Below are 14,677 nucleotides of genomic sequence, written 5' to 3' on the forward strand. Positions count from 1 at the left end.
GAATTCATTTGATTGGAGGATCTAGAAAAGACCTTTGAGCGATGCAATCCACCGACATCTCCCGATACATAAATTTACTGTCATGAAATTAAGAAACAGATCAAGATACGGGAATAGCTGCAATGCCCACACGCAACTCCTAGGAGAGAGCGAAGGTTCCGTCTAGCAAAATTGCACCAAATTTTAAGATCGTCTCTCTTCAAAGGCTTCAAGAAACCTAATCCTACTTAAGTTCTTGCACTTGAGTGTTTTCCTTGGCGGCAAAATGACCCCTCGCATCTGACACCTCTCAGGTAGTGTGAACGGGGATTCCTCTGCAAGCAGCCCAAACCCCTGCCCACGAGTCAAGACTCCTAGTACGGAGACAGGACAGCACAGAACTGCCCTGGAGGGTTTTCAAGGCTGTGATCTTTACAGAAACGGACAGCCTCATCGCTCTTCCAGCGTGACAGCTGCTGGGTAGAAACTGCTGGCCTTTTGGTTTACTGCCCACCACTTAACCCACTGTGCCACTAGGGCTCCTTGAGATAGAACCACTGTCAATGGGGCTTCGCAATTCGATTTTGCATTGACTTGTACCTTGCTGTTAGCTGTCACTGAGTCAATGTCAACCCGGGGTGACTCCTCATGTGTACAGGGGAGGACTGCTCTCTCCACAGGATTTTCTGACATGGATCATAGGGCCTGTCTTCCAAGATGCCTCTGGGTGGGTTCAAACTGCCAGCCTTTCAGTTATTAGTCAAGTGTTTAACCATTTGTGCCACACAGAAACCAATCGTTCTTATTTGGTTTTGGAAGCTCGATGGAATCGTTTGCCACAGAGAAAAATGAATAGGTTTATTTATTAGCATCTAGGCAATGTGTGTACTTACTCCCTTGTCCTCCAGCCCTCAAACATCCTTGGCTCCCCAAACCAGAAGACAGGTCTTCATGGAGAGGAAAGAGAGCCACCTAGTGAAACAGTCGTTCTAGACAGTCCATGAAGAGTGAACTTTCACCTTCCTCGAGCTGGAAGGGAGGTGCTTCATTTGAGAGTCTGCAGTCAAAGGTTTAGAGCCTAACAGTTTCTCAAGGGTCCCCCGAAATTGTTTGAGAGCTGAGAAAGAATTATTGGCTCCAAATTTTCTTGGAGATGCCAAAACTGAAATTTAAAAATTGTGTCAAATGTCTACAAAATGAGATGGTGTATCAACTTCTCAGACTTAGCAACTAATCACAATTCAAGTCTTATCTCCCACTTCCTGCCCCCTGCCATTGAATTGGTGCCAGCTCATAGTGACCATATCACACGGCAGAAAGTCTCCTTTTTTTTTTTTTTTACATTTGTGAGAAACTTTTTAAAAATTGTTTTATTAGGGGCTCATTTCCCCCTCCTTTCCTGCTCCTCCCTCCCTCATGAAACCTTGATAATTTGTAAATTATTATTTTGTCATATCTTGCCCTGTCCAATGTCTCCCTTCACCCACTTTTCTGTTGTCCGTGCCCCAGGGAGGAAGTCACATGTAGATCCTTGTAATTGGTTCCCCCTTTCTAACCCACCCTCCCAGTATCATCACTCACACCACTGGTCCTGAAGGGATCATCTGCCCTGGATTCCCTGTGTTTCCAGTTCCTGTCTGTACCAGTGTACATCTTCTGGTCTAACTTGATTTGTAAGGTAGAATTGGGATCATGATAGTGGGGGGAGGGCGCGGAAGCATTTAGGAACTAGAGGAAAGTTGTATGTTTCATCATTGCTACATTGTACCCTGTCTGGCTCGTCTCCTCCCCGAGACCCTTCTGTAAGGGGATGTCCAGTGTCCTGCAAATGGGCTTTGGGTCTCCACTCTGCACTCACCTCCTCATTCACAGTGATATGATTTTTTGTTCTGATGATGCCTGATACCTGATCCCTTCGACACATCTTGATCGCACAGGCTGTTGTGCTTCTTCCATGTGGGCTTTGTTGCTTCTGACCTAGATGGCTGCTTGTTTACCTCCTTTTTAAATTTTTGCCGTTTTAGAACCTTTTTTAAAAAAATCATATTATTGGGAGCTCCTACAGCTCTTATCACAGTCCATACATCCATCGTGTTAAGTACATTTGTACATATGTTGCTCTCATCATTTTCCAAGCATTTTCTTTCTACTCAAGCCCTTGGTATCAGCTCATTTTCCCCCTCCCTCCCTCATGAACCCTTGATAATTTATAAATTATTTTTTCATGTCTTGCACTATCCAATGTCTTCCCCCGCCACATCCCCCTTGTCTGTTGTCCATCCCCCTAGGAAGGGGTTATCGGTAGGTCGTTGTGATCAGTTCCCCCTTTCTCCCCACACCTGCCCCTTACCCTCCTGGTATTTAGAATTCTTTGATCACACACAGCTTGCTCTGCTTTCTTCTGTGCTGATTGATGGCTACTTTCGATGGCTACTTGTGTTAAGACCAGCCTTTAAGACCCCAGATCCTATTCTTTTTGATAACTGAGCACCATCTGATTCCTTCACCATGCTTTACTAGAGCACTCAAATCTTCAGTTTGGGTCAAGCATATTCAGGAAAGTCAGGGAAACCTCAAAGATGAGCCAAGCAAGGGAAGATGGTCAACTCTGATGAGAGAAAAAACTGTCTGAAGCCCAGCACGTGAGGGAAGAAGAGTGTAGAATTACCATAGAAGTACTAAGGCTACTGAATTTGGTTCAGCATTTAATTGTAAATGAACATTTCTGCCTTAGCAAGCTTTCAGCTAAATAGGTGCGGAAAGTACTGTTGGTCTTTTAAGACAGTGTGAAGCTAATAAGGACAATTTTATGAAATGAAGCACAGCTGGGGATGAGTTTTGGGTTTATCGATACAATCTATAGGGCAAGGTCCAGTCAGAACAGTGGACTGGTTAAATTCAAGGCAGAGGGGCCAGCTGAGGTTATGGCAACTGCTTCTTGGAATGCAAAAGGTGCAATCTTGATACATTTTCTTGAAGGACACAAGACTATCATGGGCGCTTATTAGGAAGATGTTTCAAGTGAAAACTGCATTGAGGAGAAAAAAGCCCGGGAGTTTGCACTAAGGAATTTGTTCCCATCATAGCAATGCACCTGCTCAAAGGTCGTGCTATGAAAATGTCATTGGTCAACATTGGCCCGCCCACCCGACAACCTGGATCATGCCCCTTTCGACTTCTTTCCCTGCTCTTTGTTTATTGGCTGTGTCAAGTCACATGACCATACTTAATCTCAGATAGAAAAGTGATGCCTGACCGTGGCTCCAGAGGAGAAGTGGTAATATTTGGTCAACAGCACTGGTGGCTGTCTCAAGAGAGACCGGTGAGCGGCTAGTCAAGTGGCTTTTTTTTTTTTAAGAGAACATTACAGCTGTAAGCAGGACGAGGGAAAGACAGACAGGCTATCCAGATGGGGTCTTACGGTGCTCAAGGGGTTGGGAGGACAAGGAAAACGGTCATACAGGCATGGTATGTGGCAAATCCAAATATGGTAGTTGCAGGTGGGGTTCCTGGAGCCAGAATGGGGTATATATGTTGAGGCAGAGAAACTTACAAGACTGGTTGGTCCAGGGGCCCTCAGGGCAGTCTAGGCATGACCCATGTCTGTTACCCCCTACAATGATCTCTATCCAAGACAAAGCAGACAAGCCCCCAAGGAGACTAATTCTTCCTGGGCTCATCAGATGGGTGGCGGTAATGCCCCTCCCCTTTGTACAGTTGTATTAGCATATAATCCAAATATCACACAGTTCAATAGTTCAATCATATCAAGAAGAATTGCACAATCAGGTAATCCTCTTTCCATTGTAATCTGTCTGATGCAAGATTCTTCATACCCCTGATTCGTGTTAAGAGGGGATGCAAGGGAGGCTTTGTAGAAGCAGGGATTCTGCAGATGGATTTGGGGCTTTTACAGTCATTCATAGCCTTCTGCATACCAGGCGCTCAGACTTTTTTTGTTCCCCAAAATGCATAGATCTAGATGTAAGATATATTGATAAACAGTAGGTTCACGCTTTTGTTTAATAAAGGTTTCTATGATTCCATAGCAACGTTTTTACTTTCTCCTGTATAAGAAACATCTACATAACCTTTACCTAGATTTGCCTTTTGTTAACATTTTACTCCATTTGCTTTATCATTGCAGATCTGTGACCCTACATATTAATAAATTATGATGTGTTTTGTTTTCTATTACTACATAACACATTCCATAGCTTAAAACAGCAGTTATTTACAAGCTCAATGTAAAACAAAAACTCCTTGAAACTGGACCAATAGGCATAAAAACAAATGGAGAAAAGATGGAGTTAAAAAAAATTGAAGTTGTCAAGGATTTCATTTTACTTGGACCCAGAATTAATGCTCATGGAACCAGCAGCTAAATCAAACTCTGGGTTGTAATGGGTAAGTCTGAGCATAAGACCTCTTTAACATGTGGATGAACAAAAATGTTACTTTGAGGACTAAAGTGAACCTAATATAAGTCATGACGTATGCATGTGAAAGTGGGACAATGAGAGGTCTAGACAAAGACGTACATGCAAATATATATGAGGATGGGGAAATAGATCTATGTGTCTATATTTATAGGTTTAGTATTAAGGTGGCGGAAGAACCTTGGGCCTCTACTCAAGCACTCCCTCGATGCATGAATACTTTCTTCTATTAAATTGGCACTCTATGATGCTCACCCTCCCAACACAGGTGTTGAAGCCAAAGCAGGTGAACAAGTAAATGTGGTGAAGAAAGCTGATGGTACCCAGCTATCAAAAGAGATAGTGTCTGGGGTCTTAACTGCTTGAAGATAAACAAGCGGCCATCTAGCTCAGAAGCAACAAAGCCCACATGGAAGAACACACCAACCTGTGTGATCACGTGGTCCCGAAGGGATCAGTTATCAGGCATCAAAGAACAAAAAAATCATATCATTGGCTGCACACCTCCATGATACAATTGCTGAGGACAAATGGGTGCATAAGCAAATGTGGCGAAGAAAGCTGATGGTGCCCGGCTATCAAAAGAGATAGTGTCTGGGGTCTTAAAGGCTTGAAGGTGAATAAGTGGCCATCTAGCTCAGAAGCAACAAAGCCCACATGGAAGAAGCACACCAGCCTGTGCAATCACGAGGTGCCAAAATGATGAGGTATAAGGCATCATCCAAAAAAAAAATACCATAGTGAATGAAGGGGGAAGTGCAGAGTGGAGACCCAAAGCCCATTTGTCAGCCACTGGAGATCCCCTCACAGAGGAGTCTAGGGGAGGAGATGAGTCAGTCAGGGTGCGATGTAGTACGGATGAAGAATACAGCTTTCCCCCAGATCCTGGAAGTTTCCTCCCCGCCCAACTACCATGATCGGAATTCTACCATGCAAGACTGGATAGAGCAGAGGTTGTACACTGGTGCATATAGTAGCTGGAGGCACAGGGAATCCAGGGTGGATGATACCTTCAGGACCAGGGGTATGAGGGGCGATACTGGGAGGGTAGAGGGTGAGTGGGTTGGAAAGGGGGAACCGATTACAAGGATCTACATGTGACCTCCTCCCTGGGAGACGGACAACAGAGAAGGGGATGAAGGGAGACGCCGGATAGGGAAAGATATGACAAAATAATAATCTATAAATTAGCAAGGGCTCATGAGGAAGGGGGGAGTGGGGAGGGAGGGGGAAAAAAGAGGACCTGATGCAAAGGGCTTAAGTGGAGAGCAAATGCTTTGAAAATGATTAGGGCAAAGAATGTACAGATGTGCTTTATACAATTGATGTATGTATATGTATGTATTGTGATAAGAGTTGCATGAGCCCCTAATAAAATGTTAAAAAAAAATAAAGTGGTACAATGACTAAGATGGTCAGAGAAAAGGAAGACTTTCAAGGTGATGATTGACGCAGGAGCTCCACAAATGGGCTGAAACATCACGGTTGTGCGGATGGTGAAGGACTGGGCGGTGTTTCAGTCTATTGTGGACGGGATGCCATTGACTACCTCGAGTCTACAAACCTGAAGTCCACTAACTGTGTGACTGGGCTCTCCACTCAGTGGCCTACAAGACTGAGGTAAGGGTGGCAGCCAGGATGAACTTCTTTCTGGAGGTTCTGGAAAGAATCGAGTTCCAAGCGTATTTATAGTATTGGTCAAATTTTAGTTCTTTATGACTATGAGATTGAGGCCCCCAAGTCTTTGCTGCCTGTAACTATAGGCCTCTCCCACTGACATTCCTTGTCCTGTGGGCTCCTCAACTTCAAAGACATCAATCAAGAATCACACTGCAGGCAAACCCTTCTTGGATTTTGAATCTGTCCCCTGAGAGCCCAGTTCCTGTTTAGAGTTCTTTCTGATAGCCAGGCACCATCTCATTTCTTCACCACAACTTGTATAACACCCATCTCTTCAGGAGGATGAGTATCAAGCAGGGCCACGTCATAAGAACGAATTGTTCCTAGATTGGGGTTAGAATTAAGTGTGTGTCCAAAATCCACTCTATGGTTTGTATATGTCTCTGGTTCACCTTAAAGACATTATTGTCATTTTATGTTAGAGAACATAATAAATCATCTCCCTGTGGCATAAGGTAATTCTACTGTTCTTGTCCGTGTCATTGATTTGGCCAGAGATATAGAATTTAAAACATCGTTGAGAAAATCAGATCATACAAGTATAAGCTGGCTATGAACCACAATATATAGATCATTGACTTGTACACATCAAACTCAAGAGACAAGACACTATTGATACAAACAATTGGGGTTGGTGATAAGGAAAAACTTTAATATTCATTGACTGTGTCAGAACCAGGACCACCAGATAAATACACTTCTTAATAAAATGAGGAGGGCATTAAAATAGTAACTATACGGTAGCCCCAAATCACCTTTCATCAGGTACCCTCAAAGCCATTGATCCAAACTGAAGTCTTAAGGGCCACCACCAGTTCCATACCCTTGGTATAGCAGTCATCTGTTTCTTCTCACATTATTTTGTTTCAGCCTCAAGTCCAAAGGCAACAGGTGAATTGGAGGTTACAGCCCAGGCCATTTGGTGGGGTTTCTACATTGAGTCCTTTGGATGTGGCCTAGGAAGGATGTTGTGCACCTTGAAAGAACATGGTCTAAAGTTCCAGTCGTCTACGGCACATGACCTGGGTCACTGAGGATTATTTAGCTTTCCTGTGGAACAGAGGTTCCCAGTTTATGTGGCCTACCTTTCTCTTCAGGAGGGAAAAATGCTGCACAGAGACGCCTGTTAATGAACAGCATTTGTACGATAGCCGAAAACCCAGGACAGTGGATCTGCTTTTGCAGCTCCCATGGATCGCTCCAGCGCCCCCTTGCGGGGCTAGTATCACCAGCAGTGCTTAGAGCACTGAGCCCTGGTGGTGTAGGGGTTTACATGCTGGGCTTCCTGATGAAAGACTGGTGGTTCAAACCCAACCAGCCTTTAAACTGGAAAAAGACAAGACTATCAGGTCCTAATGAGTGCCTACTGTCTCAGAAAGCCTCCAGAGCAGCTTGACTGTCCTATAGGGCCATTAATGAATCTGGATTGACTCAAAGAGAGTGGATGAGTTAGCCCAAGACAAGGCTCAAAGCCTTTCCAATTATTTGATAGTGGCTGCACATTCAGTAAGTGCCGGTGATTGCGATAAAGAATTTGCTTCAGGAGTTGGTTCAACTGTTTCAAACCAGGGCAAGTATGCCTGTAAAGTAAAGTAAGGCTCAAAGGCCTGTAAGCTGGACCACCTGTCACCCAAGACTTACTGTTATCTTATAAGATAAAACACATTATAAGTCTAATAAATCCAAGGAAAACCCTTTATTGAGATAAAAGGCAGACACTGTCCCGAAGCATTTTCTTGCACTATGTATAACATTTAACATAAATGATTATATAAAATTCCATCCTTATTAGACTGCTTCCTGTGTTTTCTTAGAAATTAAGATTTTGATTATGATCTATGATTTGATTATGATCTGATTCTTATAGGAGCCTGTTTCCACAGGCTCCATCCGAAGGAAAGTCTCATTCACAGGTCATTTTCCTGAGTATCAGTGGGCTTGGTGCTCCTTAAAAGTCAAACTCCCTGCCCTCCTAGAGCTATTGTCTTAACAGGAAAATATTGTACATGTATCTCTCTATATGCACACTTTATTTTAATAATTTACATATCAAATGTCAATTATGTTTCTAGAACCATTCTGTACATTTACATTTCAATGAAATTTAAATGAAAACAATGATTTCCACAGAGGAAACCTTCAGATATGTGTACGTGCACGACCTCCTTTAAATGGCCTCAACCCTAACTGTGCAGCAACACAGGTCTGTACGTGGGTTTGGAATGAACTCTCCACCATTGAAGAAAAAACATCTGGCGTCAGGAGGCAATGAGATGTCATGATAACCTCACAAAACCAAACTCTCTGCCATCCAGTGGAGTCCCACTCAAAGCGAGCCCTAGAGGGCAGTGTGGAGTTGCCGCTTTGAATCTTCGCCCAGAGAGCCTCATCGTTCTACACATGAGGCGGTTGGGGGCTTTGAACCCTTCACCTTGTGCTTAGCAACACACCAGTGGGTAACCCAAGGGCCACCACGCCTCCTTATAAAACTAAGCTTCCTGGTGTCCCAATTGCTCTGCTCAAGAGAACATGTTTTCACAAGGTCACCGCCATCGAGTCCATTCTGACTCACAGAGACCCTAGAGGACGGAGTCGACCTGCCCGTGACCTTCCGAGATTGTAACTCTTCATGGACGTGGGGAGCCTCGAAGGGGAGAAAGCAGGGAGATGGGGGCGGAATGGGCAGAAAAAGATGACCCTCTATTTTCTCCACCCCACGGGCTCCCTTTGGAGGCTGCTCACCGGAGCCCCCTCCTGCGGGCAGGGCAGCACCAGCAGGCCCGCGTTTGCAGATGAGGCTGAGGGCTCCCGGGGTCTGTCCGCCAAGCTGGGCGACGGCACCGGCACCGGCACCGAGGAGGCGGGACCCCTCCAAGGACCCCTCCTGCCCTCTTTCTTGCATTCCCCTCCGGACCTCCGTCTCCCTAGGGTCCAGTGAGCCCAGGGGCCCAACGCGGCACCCCCTGCACGGCTCACGGTCCGATTGCCGTCACCTGCACGGGCGCCCACCTGCCCCCAGCCCCGTCCCCGCCCCGCCCCGCCACGTGCCCCCCCCCCCCCCCCCCGGCTCATCAAGGCCATCTGTGGCCGACGCGCCCAGGCCGGCTTGAGGTGCCAGGTCGTCCGCCCTCTTGCCCTGAGCACTCATGGAGGACACGTACCTGGAGCTCTACCTGGACCGCTGCACTGCCCAGGTGAGCCTAGAAGGCGCTGCGGCTGCCGCGGCGTCGGGGACGGCCTCCTCCTCGCTTGGCGCCCAGGATGCTGCCTTTATGGTCTTGTTTCAAACTGGTCAGCAGCCAAGACGTGTGATTAACGACCCCAGGCTTTCAGCTAAGGAAATAGCTTTTAGGAGGTGAAATACCTGGCCCACGGTTGCCCCCCTGAGCCCCTACCTGGTGCCGTGGGCACGCAGAGCCGTGCTTGTGCCTCATCACTGGTTACACCTCCACAGCGCCTGAACCGAACCGGCCGCGGGCGGGGGACCTACTGGCTCCCCGGGGACTCCCTGATCTGGCTGGAGTGGGGTGCCCTCACCAACAGGCTACAGGAAATAAGGCTCACGGGGGAACACCAGAGGAGTTGGTGATTTCAGGAGTTCCCAAAATGTGAAGGGGGGCGGGGGGCAACCGTAGCTTCTGCCAAGGAGCCCTGGTGGCACGGTGTGTTAAGCATTGGGCTGCGCACCCCAAGGTTGGCGGTCCAACCCCCCTTGCTGCTTTGGCCCTGTCCAAGCACACGGAGCCTGTCTGCTCCTTAAGGATTTAAGGCCTCAGAAAATCCGGAGGCCCTGCATTCTGTCCTACAAGGTCTCGATGAATCCGACGAATCCGTATCACTACACAGCTGTGGGGTGGGTCTTGTCTTTCCCTTCAGTTAATGATTCTTAGTGGTTACCATTGGGTTGATAACGGCAAGGTCAGCAGGTGGAAATCACCAGCCGCTCCTCAGGAGAAAGATGGGGCTTTCTACTCCTGAAACACTTACTGTCTCAGAAATCCACCGCGGGGGGAAGGGGGGGTGTTTGACCCTGTACTACAGGGTTGTTACAAGTCACAATAGACTTGACGGCAGCGAGTTTTGATTTCTCTTTTTTGAAGGGCTATGTTAATTTTTTTGATAATAATTAATAAATAGAACTAAGTATTGTAGAAAAGAAAGGAATCTTCCAAAATGAAATCATATCTGTGCAGAATTTTTAAAATGACAGCGCTTGGTTTAAACAGTGATATTGCACAAAAGAAGGGTTCTGGGAAGAATGAGTTAATTCTTCTAAAACAACTTAACAAAAATAAGTAAATCTTCAGAAGAACTTGATTCAGACTAAGGACACAGTGAATATGTTTAAAACAACAACAGCAGCAGCAAAATACGCATTGAGGTACATTAGGAGGTACATTACCTCAGGGGTTGCTACAGGCAAATGTGTAAAGGAGCTTATAACACAGTTCCTTGTGTCACCAAATATCCCCCTTCTGCATTTTGTTACCACTGCCTTGAATTCCCTGTGGCAGTTTCCTTTCTTTGGGTGAAGTCTTTGGCCCTGCTGAAATGCAGGCCAAGGGAAGGGAGGCACTCTTGCTGTGGCTGCTGGTGGTTAGTGTAACTGCCCACAGGAGATCCTTTCCCACTAGGACGGGAAGGCCCCAAGAAACAATGGAGAGGTTGCAGGGCATCCTTTGCCCCCACCTCAGTTTTCTCAGGGTCACTGTGGGGTGGGAGGGTGTTGATCACACAATTCAAAATGAAACAAAGGTTCAAAACCTTATTTCGAGAGATTAACTCCCATTTCCTAAGTGTTTGATTGGACTCATTAGGCACCCGTGCCACCTGCTGGACTTGTTTCAAAAACACAGCAAGGCAACAGGCGCTAGCTGGAAGCTTGAAGGTGAGCTGAGATAGCTCTGTCACGGAGGCACGCGTGGCTTGTCTCAAGTCCAACCTTCTTAAGGAAGGAGTGGAGCTAGCAAGCAGTGCTCACAGCCTGGGTGAGCCAGGTGATAATATGTGTACCGAGGTAATAGATATGAGTAGTAAGAAGGCCAATCCATTCATTTTTCACGTCCACTCAGGAGCACAGCTCATTCCCACAGTTGAGGAGTAGTGGAAGCTGAGCAGCCTTTCGGGGCTGGCAATACAATACATCTTGACATTAAACGTTTCTTATTGAAACGTCAACTGCTGCTTTCCCGTCATAAATCCATGTAACTAGAATGTTTTCTTCTTCCCTTGCCTATAAGAAACAACAGTTTGGTTAGCAATCAGGAATACAGCTCACAGTTCCTTCACTTATTATACTTTTAATCGGAGTTTAAAACTCTAAAAGATTTTTAACTTGGTTAAAGTTTGTAATTAAGGAGTGCCATAAATCCCTTCTCTTGGAAGTGCCTGCAGTTTTGCGTGTGGCTGCTCAGTGGCTTCGAGGAGAAAGTTGGATTTGGTCAGTGGCAGGTCACTAGGACTCTAACTGGAGGGGGGGGGGGGGTGTGATGAGGAGAAACGCCTTTTCTGCAACTTAAGCTGTACTTTCCTGCTGCTGTGAAACATATATAGTTAAGTGAGCTGTAAGCCTGTGCTTTGTGGAGTGAGGCAAGAGAGCAAGAGACTACCTAGAACTGGCTCCTCCCACTGAACAAGGGCTGTCTGCCTGGTGGTGGTGGTCCTTTGGAGTAACACACTGTCTTGTTTATTGTGTTTTGGGAACTCCCTAGGATGAACTCCCTCCGCCCAAATCTCCCCTGATCAGCCTAGTCGGATCTTATGATGTGTACCTACCTAATCCATCCAACCCAGAGATGGCATTCAGCTCACATCTTGATGTCAGAGAGTCATCTGGTGACTTCTCATCTGTGGATCTTAGCTTCCTACCAGATGAGCTGAGCCAAGAAAACGAAGGCGAGACTGTCATTGGAAGCGTGGATAAAATTGACAAGACCTGTAAAACGCCAAGTCCCCAAAGGAGATCGCCCTCACCTATGCAACAGGACGTGGGCCTGGACTTAAATGGCAGCGGCGTGCCACATTCCCAGGCACCACTGTACCTGGATAATGCTGACTCCGTCCAGCCCTCTCCAGAGGAACCAACCTCTGACCCCTTGGCATCCATAACACCCATGAAACCAATGACCCCTGCTTCAGAATGTTCTGGAATCGTGCCTCAACTGCAGTAAGTTGTTTGTTTTTTTCCAATGAGTAATGATTCTTGATACACTATTTGTGTTCCTGAAAGTGATGGCAAGTGATTTCAGAATAATAGTGTTGGGAAGAAAATCCCAGATTTCATTATTCCTTGTTTTATCAGTTATCAATGGGATATGGCGATAGGGCATTTGGTTATTCTATAAAATAAAGCAACAAGTCTTGATCCCCTGAGAGAAAGACTAAGAGTTAGCACAGTAAACATATTTTTGAAAGATTGTATTATTTATATAAAAGCACCGGAATTGCTGAAAACTGTGGCCAGGGCGCTCTACACATAAGGATACAAAGATGTGAAGTTGGATTCAATTGGTGAAGTGACTTGTGTGTCCCATTTTGAAGCATAGTTTTAGAAAAGGTTTAAAATTTTAGTCACCCAGTTAATGATACTTCTAAAAATCGGTTTCAGTTCTTCACTTACTGAGATTTTGCATTTTACCAAGGACAACATCACTCTACATTTCACATCGGAATAATTCTCTCCCTAAATGTGGGACCGATAAAAAAAATAATAAAATAAATGTGGGACCGATCAAATGAAGAAGTTTCTATGTTTTTGTTTCTTTTAAGTCACTGTTTTGATGTAAGACAGTGGCCTTCATTGTTATTGTTTTACTTGTTAACCCTTGCATAACTTTGAGACTATTGGCTCGTTTCTTTAGGAATATTGTTTCGACTGTCAACCTAGCCTGTAAACTGGACCTGAAGAAAATAGCTTTGCTGGCAAAAAATGCAGAATATAACCCAAAGGTAAGATGTCTCAGGCTACCGTTCAACAGCGAGCGTCTCCTTAAAGCCACACTCCACCCTCCACGGGTCATGATACTGACTCACTTGTTTTTGAAAAGCGAAAAGCTTTTGGCAACTCAAAAGCAATTCTTTTCAAGACTAATGCTCTCGACCTCTGTTTGGAAATGATGGAAATAAAACTCCTCATGGGTTATGAAAACAGCTCTTGAACAGTTCCTAGAAGTTAACATCTTTCCCTGGTCATTCAAAAAGAGGACTATTTTCAGCATGACTACTGGGAAACTATCTCAAAGTGTCACCAAATTCTTAGCCACAGATGTTCCTAATGGTTGCATGGCCAGTTGTATTTTCATTGGCAGGTTCTCCTCTTTCAGAGCCCCAATCATTTCAAGTGTAAAGTCTCAGCTTCCACTTCAGAGTCAGAGCCCCACCCCCCACAAAAGCATAATAAAATCTATTTTTTCCTGTATGCTGCCAAGAGCAGGTATCACAGTCAGCCCAGGGGAAGTGGACTTGACCACTTGGTCGGCATTCAGAGATCCGCTGTGCTCAGGCTTTCAGAGAGTCACAGTGAGGTGGGGTTGATTAAATAGCAGCTGGGTTTTCTGTTGTTGTTGAACTTGGGAACACAGTAACAAATAAGACCTGGTCTCCTGGAGAAATGCTAGTGGACTTGGGTGGGGAATTTATGGGCCCTGATGAAAAGGCCACTTGACTAGGAACCCAGAGGACATTGCTAATTTCAACCATGTGTGAGCTGCGTGGAGGTGCCCGTGGTTAGGTGCTGGGTTGCTAACCTGCCCAGTTGCTTCCCTGGAAAAAGCCTAGGCAATCTCCTCCCATAAAGATCACCCGCCAGCAAACCCTATGGAGCAGGGGCAGTTCTACACCGTCAGATGGGGCCACTGAGTCAAAACAGGCTTGTCGGCTTCCAGCCGCACCTTCAATGGGCTGCTGTGACCGTGGTCTTGCTGCGATGGAAATTGTTACCTCAACTTCACCCAAATATAGCTTTTCTCGCTTAGATTTCAGAAACATACCTCGCTGTAGGGAGGCCAGAACGTCAAGTTCTGCGCCCAGCAAGCTGAATGATGCGTCAGGACGGCCTCGCTGCAGAAATGACTGAGCACACACTTCTCAGCGATCGGCCTCTTTAAGGAGGTTTTCTTCTCCACCAGTTAGGATCTGTTCAAATTTAAGGGCCAAAGAAAGTCTGGTTTGACATTAAAAATCCAAACCAAACTCACTACCACTGAGTTGATGCCAACTCATAGCAACCCTATGGGACGGTAAAACTGCCCCATGAATTTCTGAGACTGTCACCCTTGACGGGAGTAGAAAGCCCCATCTTCCTCCTTTGGAAGAGCTGGTGGTTTCGAACTGCTGACTTTGCTGTTAATTGCCATGGCCATGCATAACCACTACACCAGCAGGAGCCCTTAACAGTAAAAACTACCTTGCAGATTTAAGAAAATGGATACCAGGGGAGACCATTACCTTTTGCAAATACCTGGAAACTATTAACAGAATGTGGTCAACTATGCAGTGCCGACTTGGAGCTCTTTCACGCTCTCTGAGCACTACAAATCTGAAATTTGCAGTACATTCTAACCTTGAAGTGACCTATGGCC

At 45.8% G+C, this 14,677-nt stretch overlaps 1 protein-coding gene across 1 annotated transcript in view; it reads left to right on the forward strand.

The window, feature by feature from the left end:
- Positions 1–9,244: 9,244 nt before the first annotated feature.
- The window catches only part of TBPL2 (TATA-box binding protein like 2), a 29,194-nt gene continuing 23,761 nt past the window's right edge, over positions 9,245–14,677 (forward strand). The window contains exons 1-3 of the mRNA XM_075532199.1: positions 9,245–9,292; positions 11,810–12,264; positions 12,959–13,046. Coding sequence (XP_075388314.1) covers positions 9,245–9,292; positions 11,810–12,264; positions 12,959–13,046 — 591 coding nt within the window. The remainder of the gene's footprint in view (positions 9,293–11,809; positions 12,265–12,958; positions 13,047–14,677) is intronic.

The sequence above is a fragment of the Tenrec ecaudatus genome, chromosome 14, assembly GCF_050624435.1.
Source record: "Tenrec ecaudatus isolate mTenEca1 chromosome 14, mTenEca1.hap1, whole genome shotgun sequence".
NCBI lineage: Eukaryota > Metazoa > Chordata > Mammalia > Afrosoricida > Tenrecidae > Tenrec > Tenrec ecaudatus.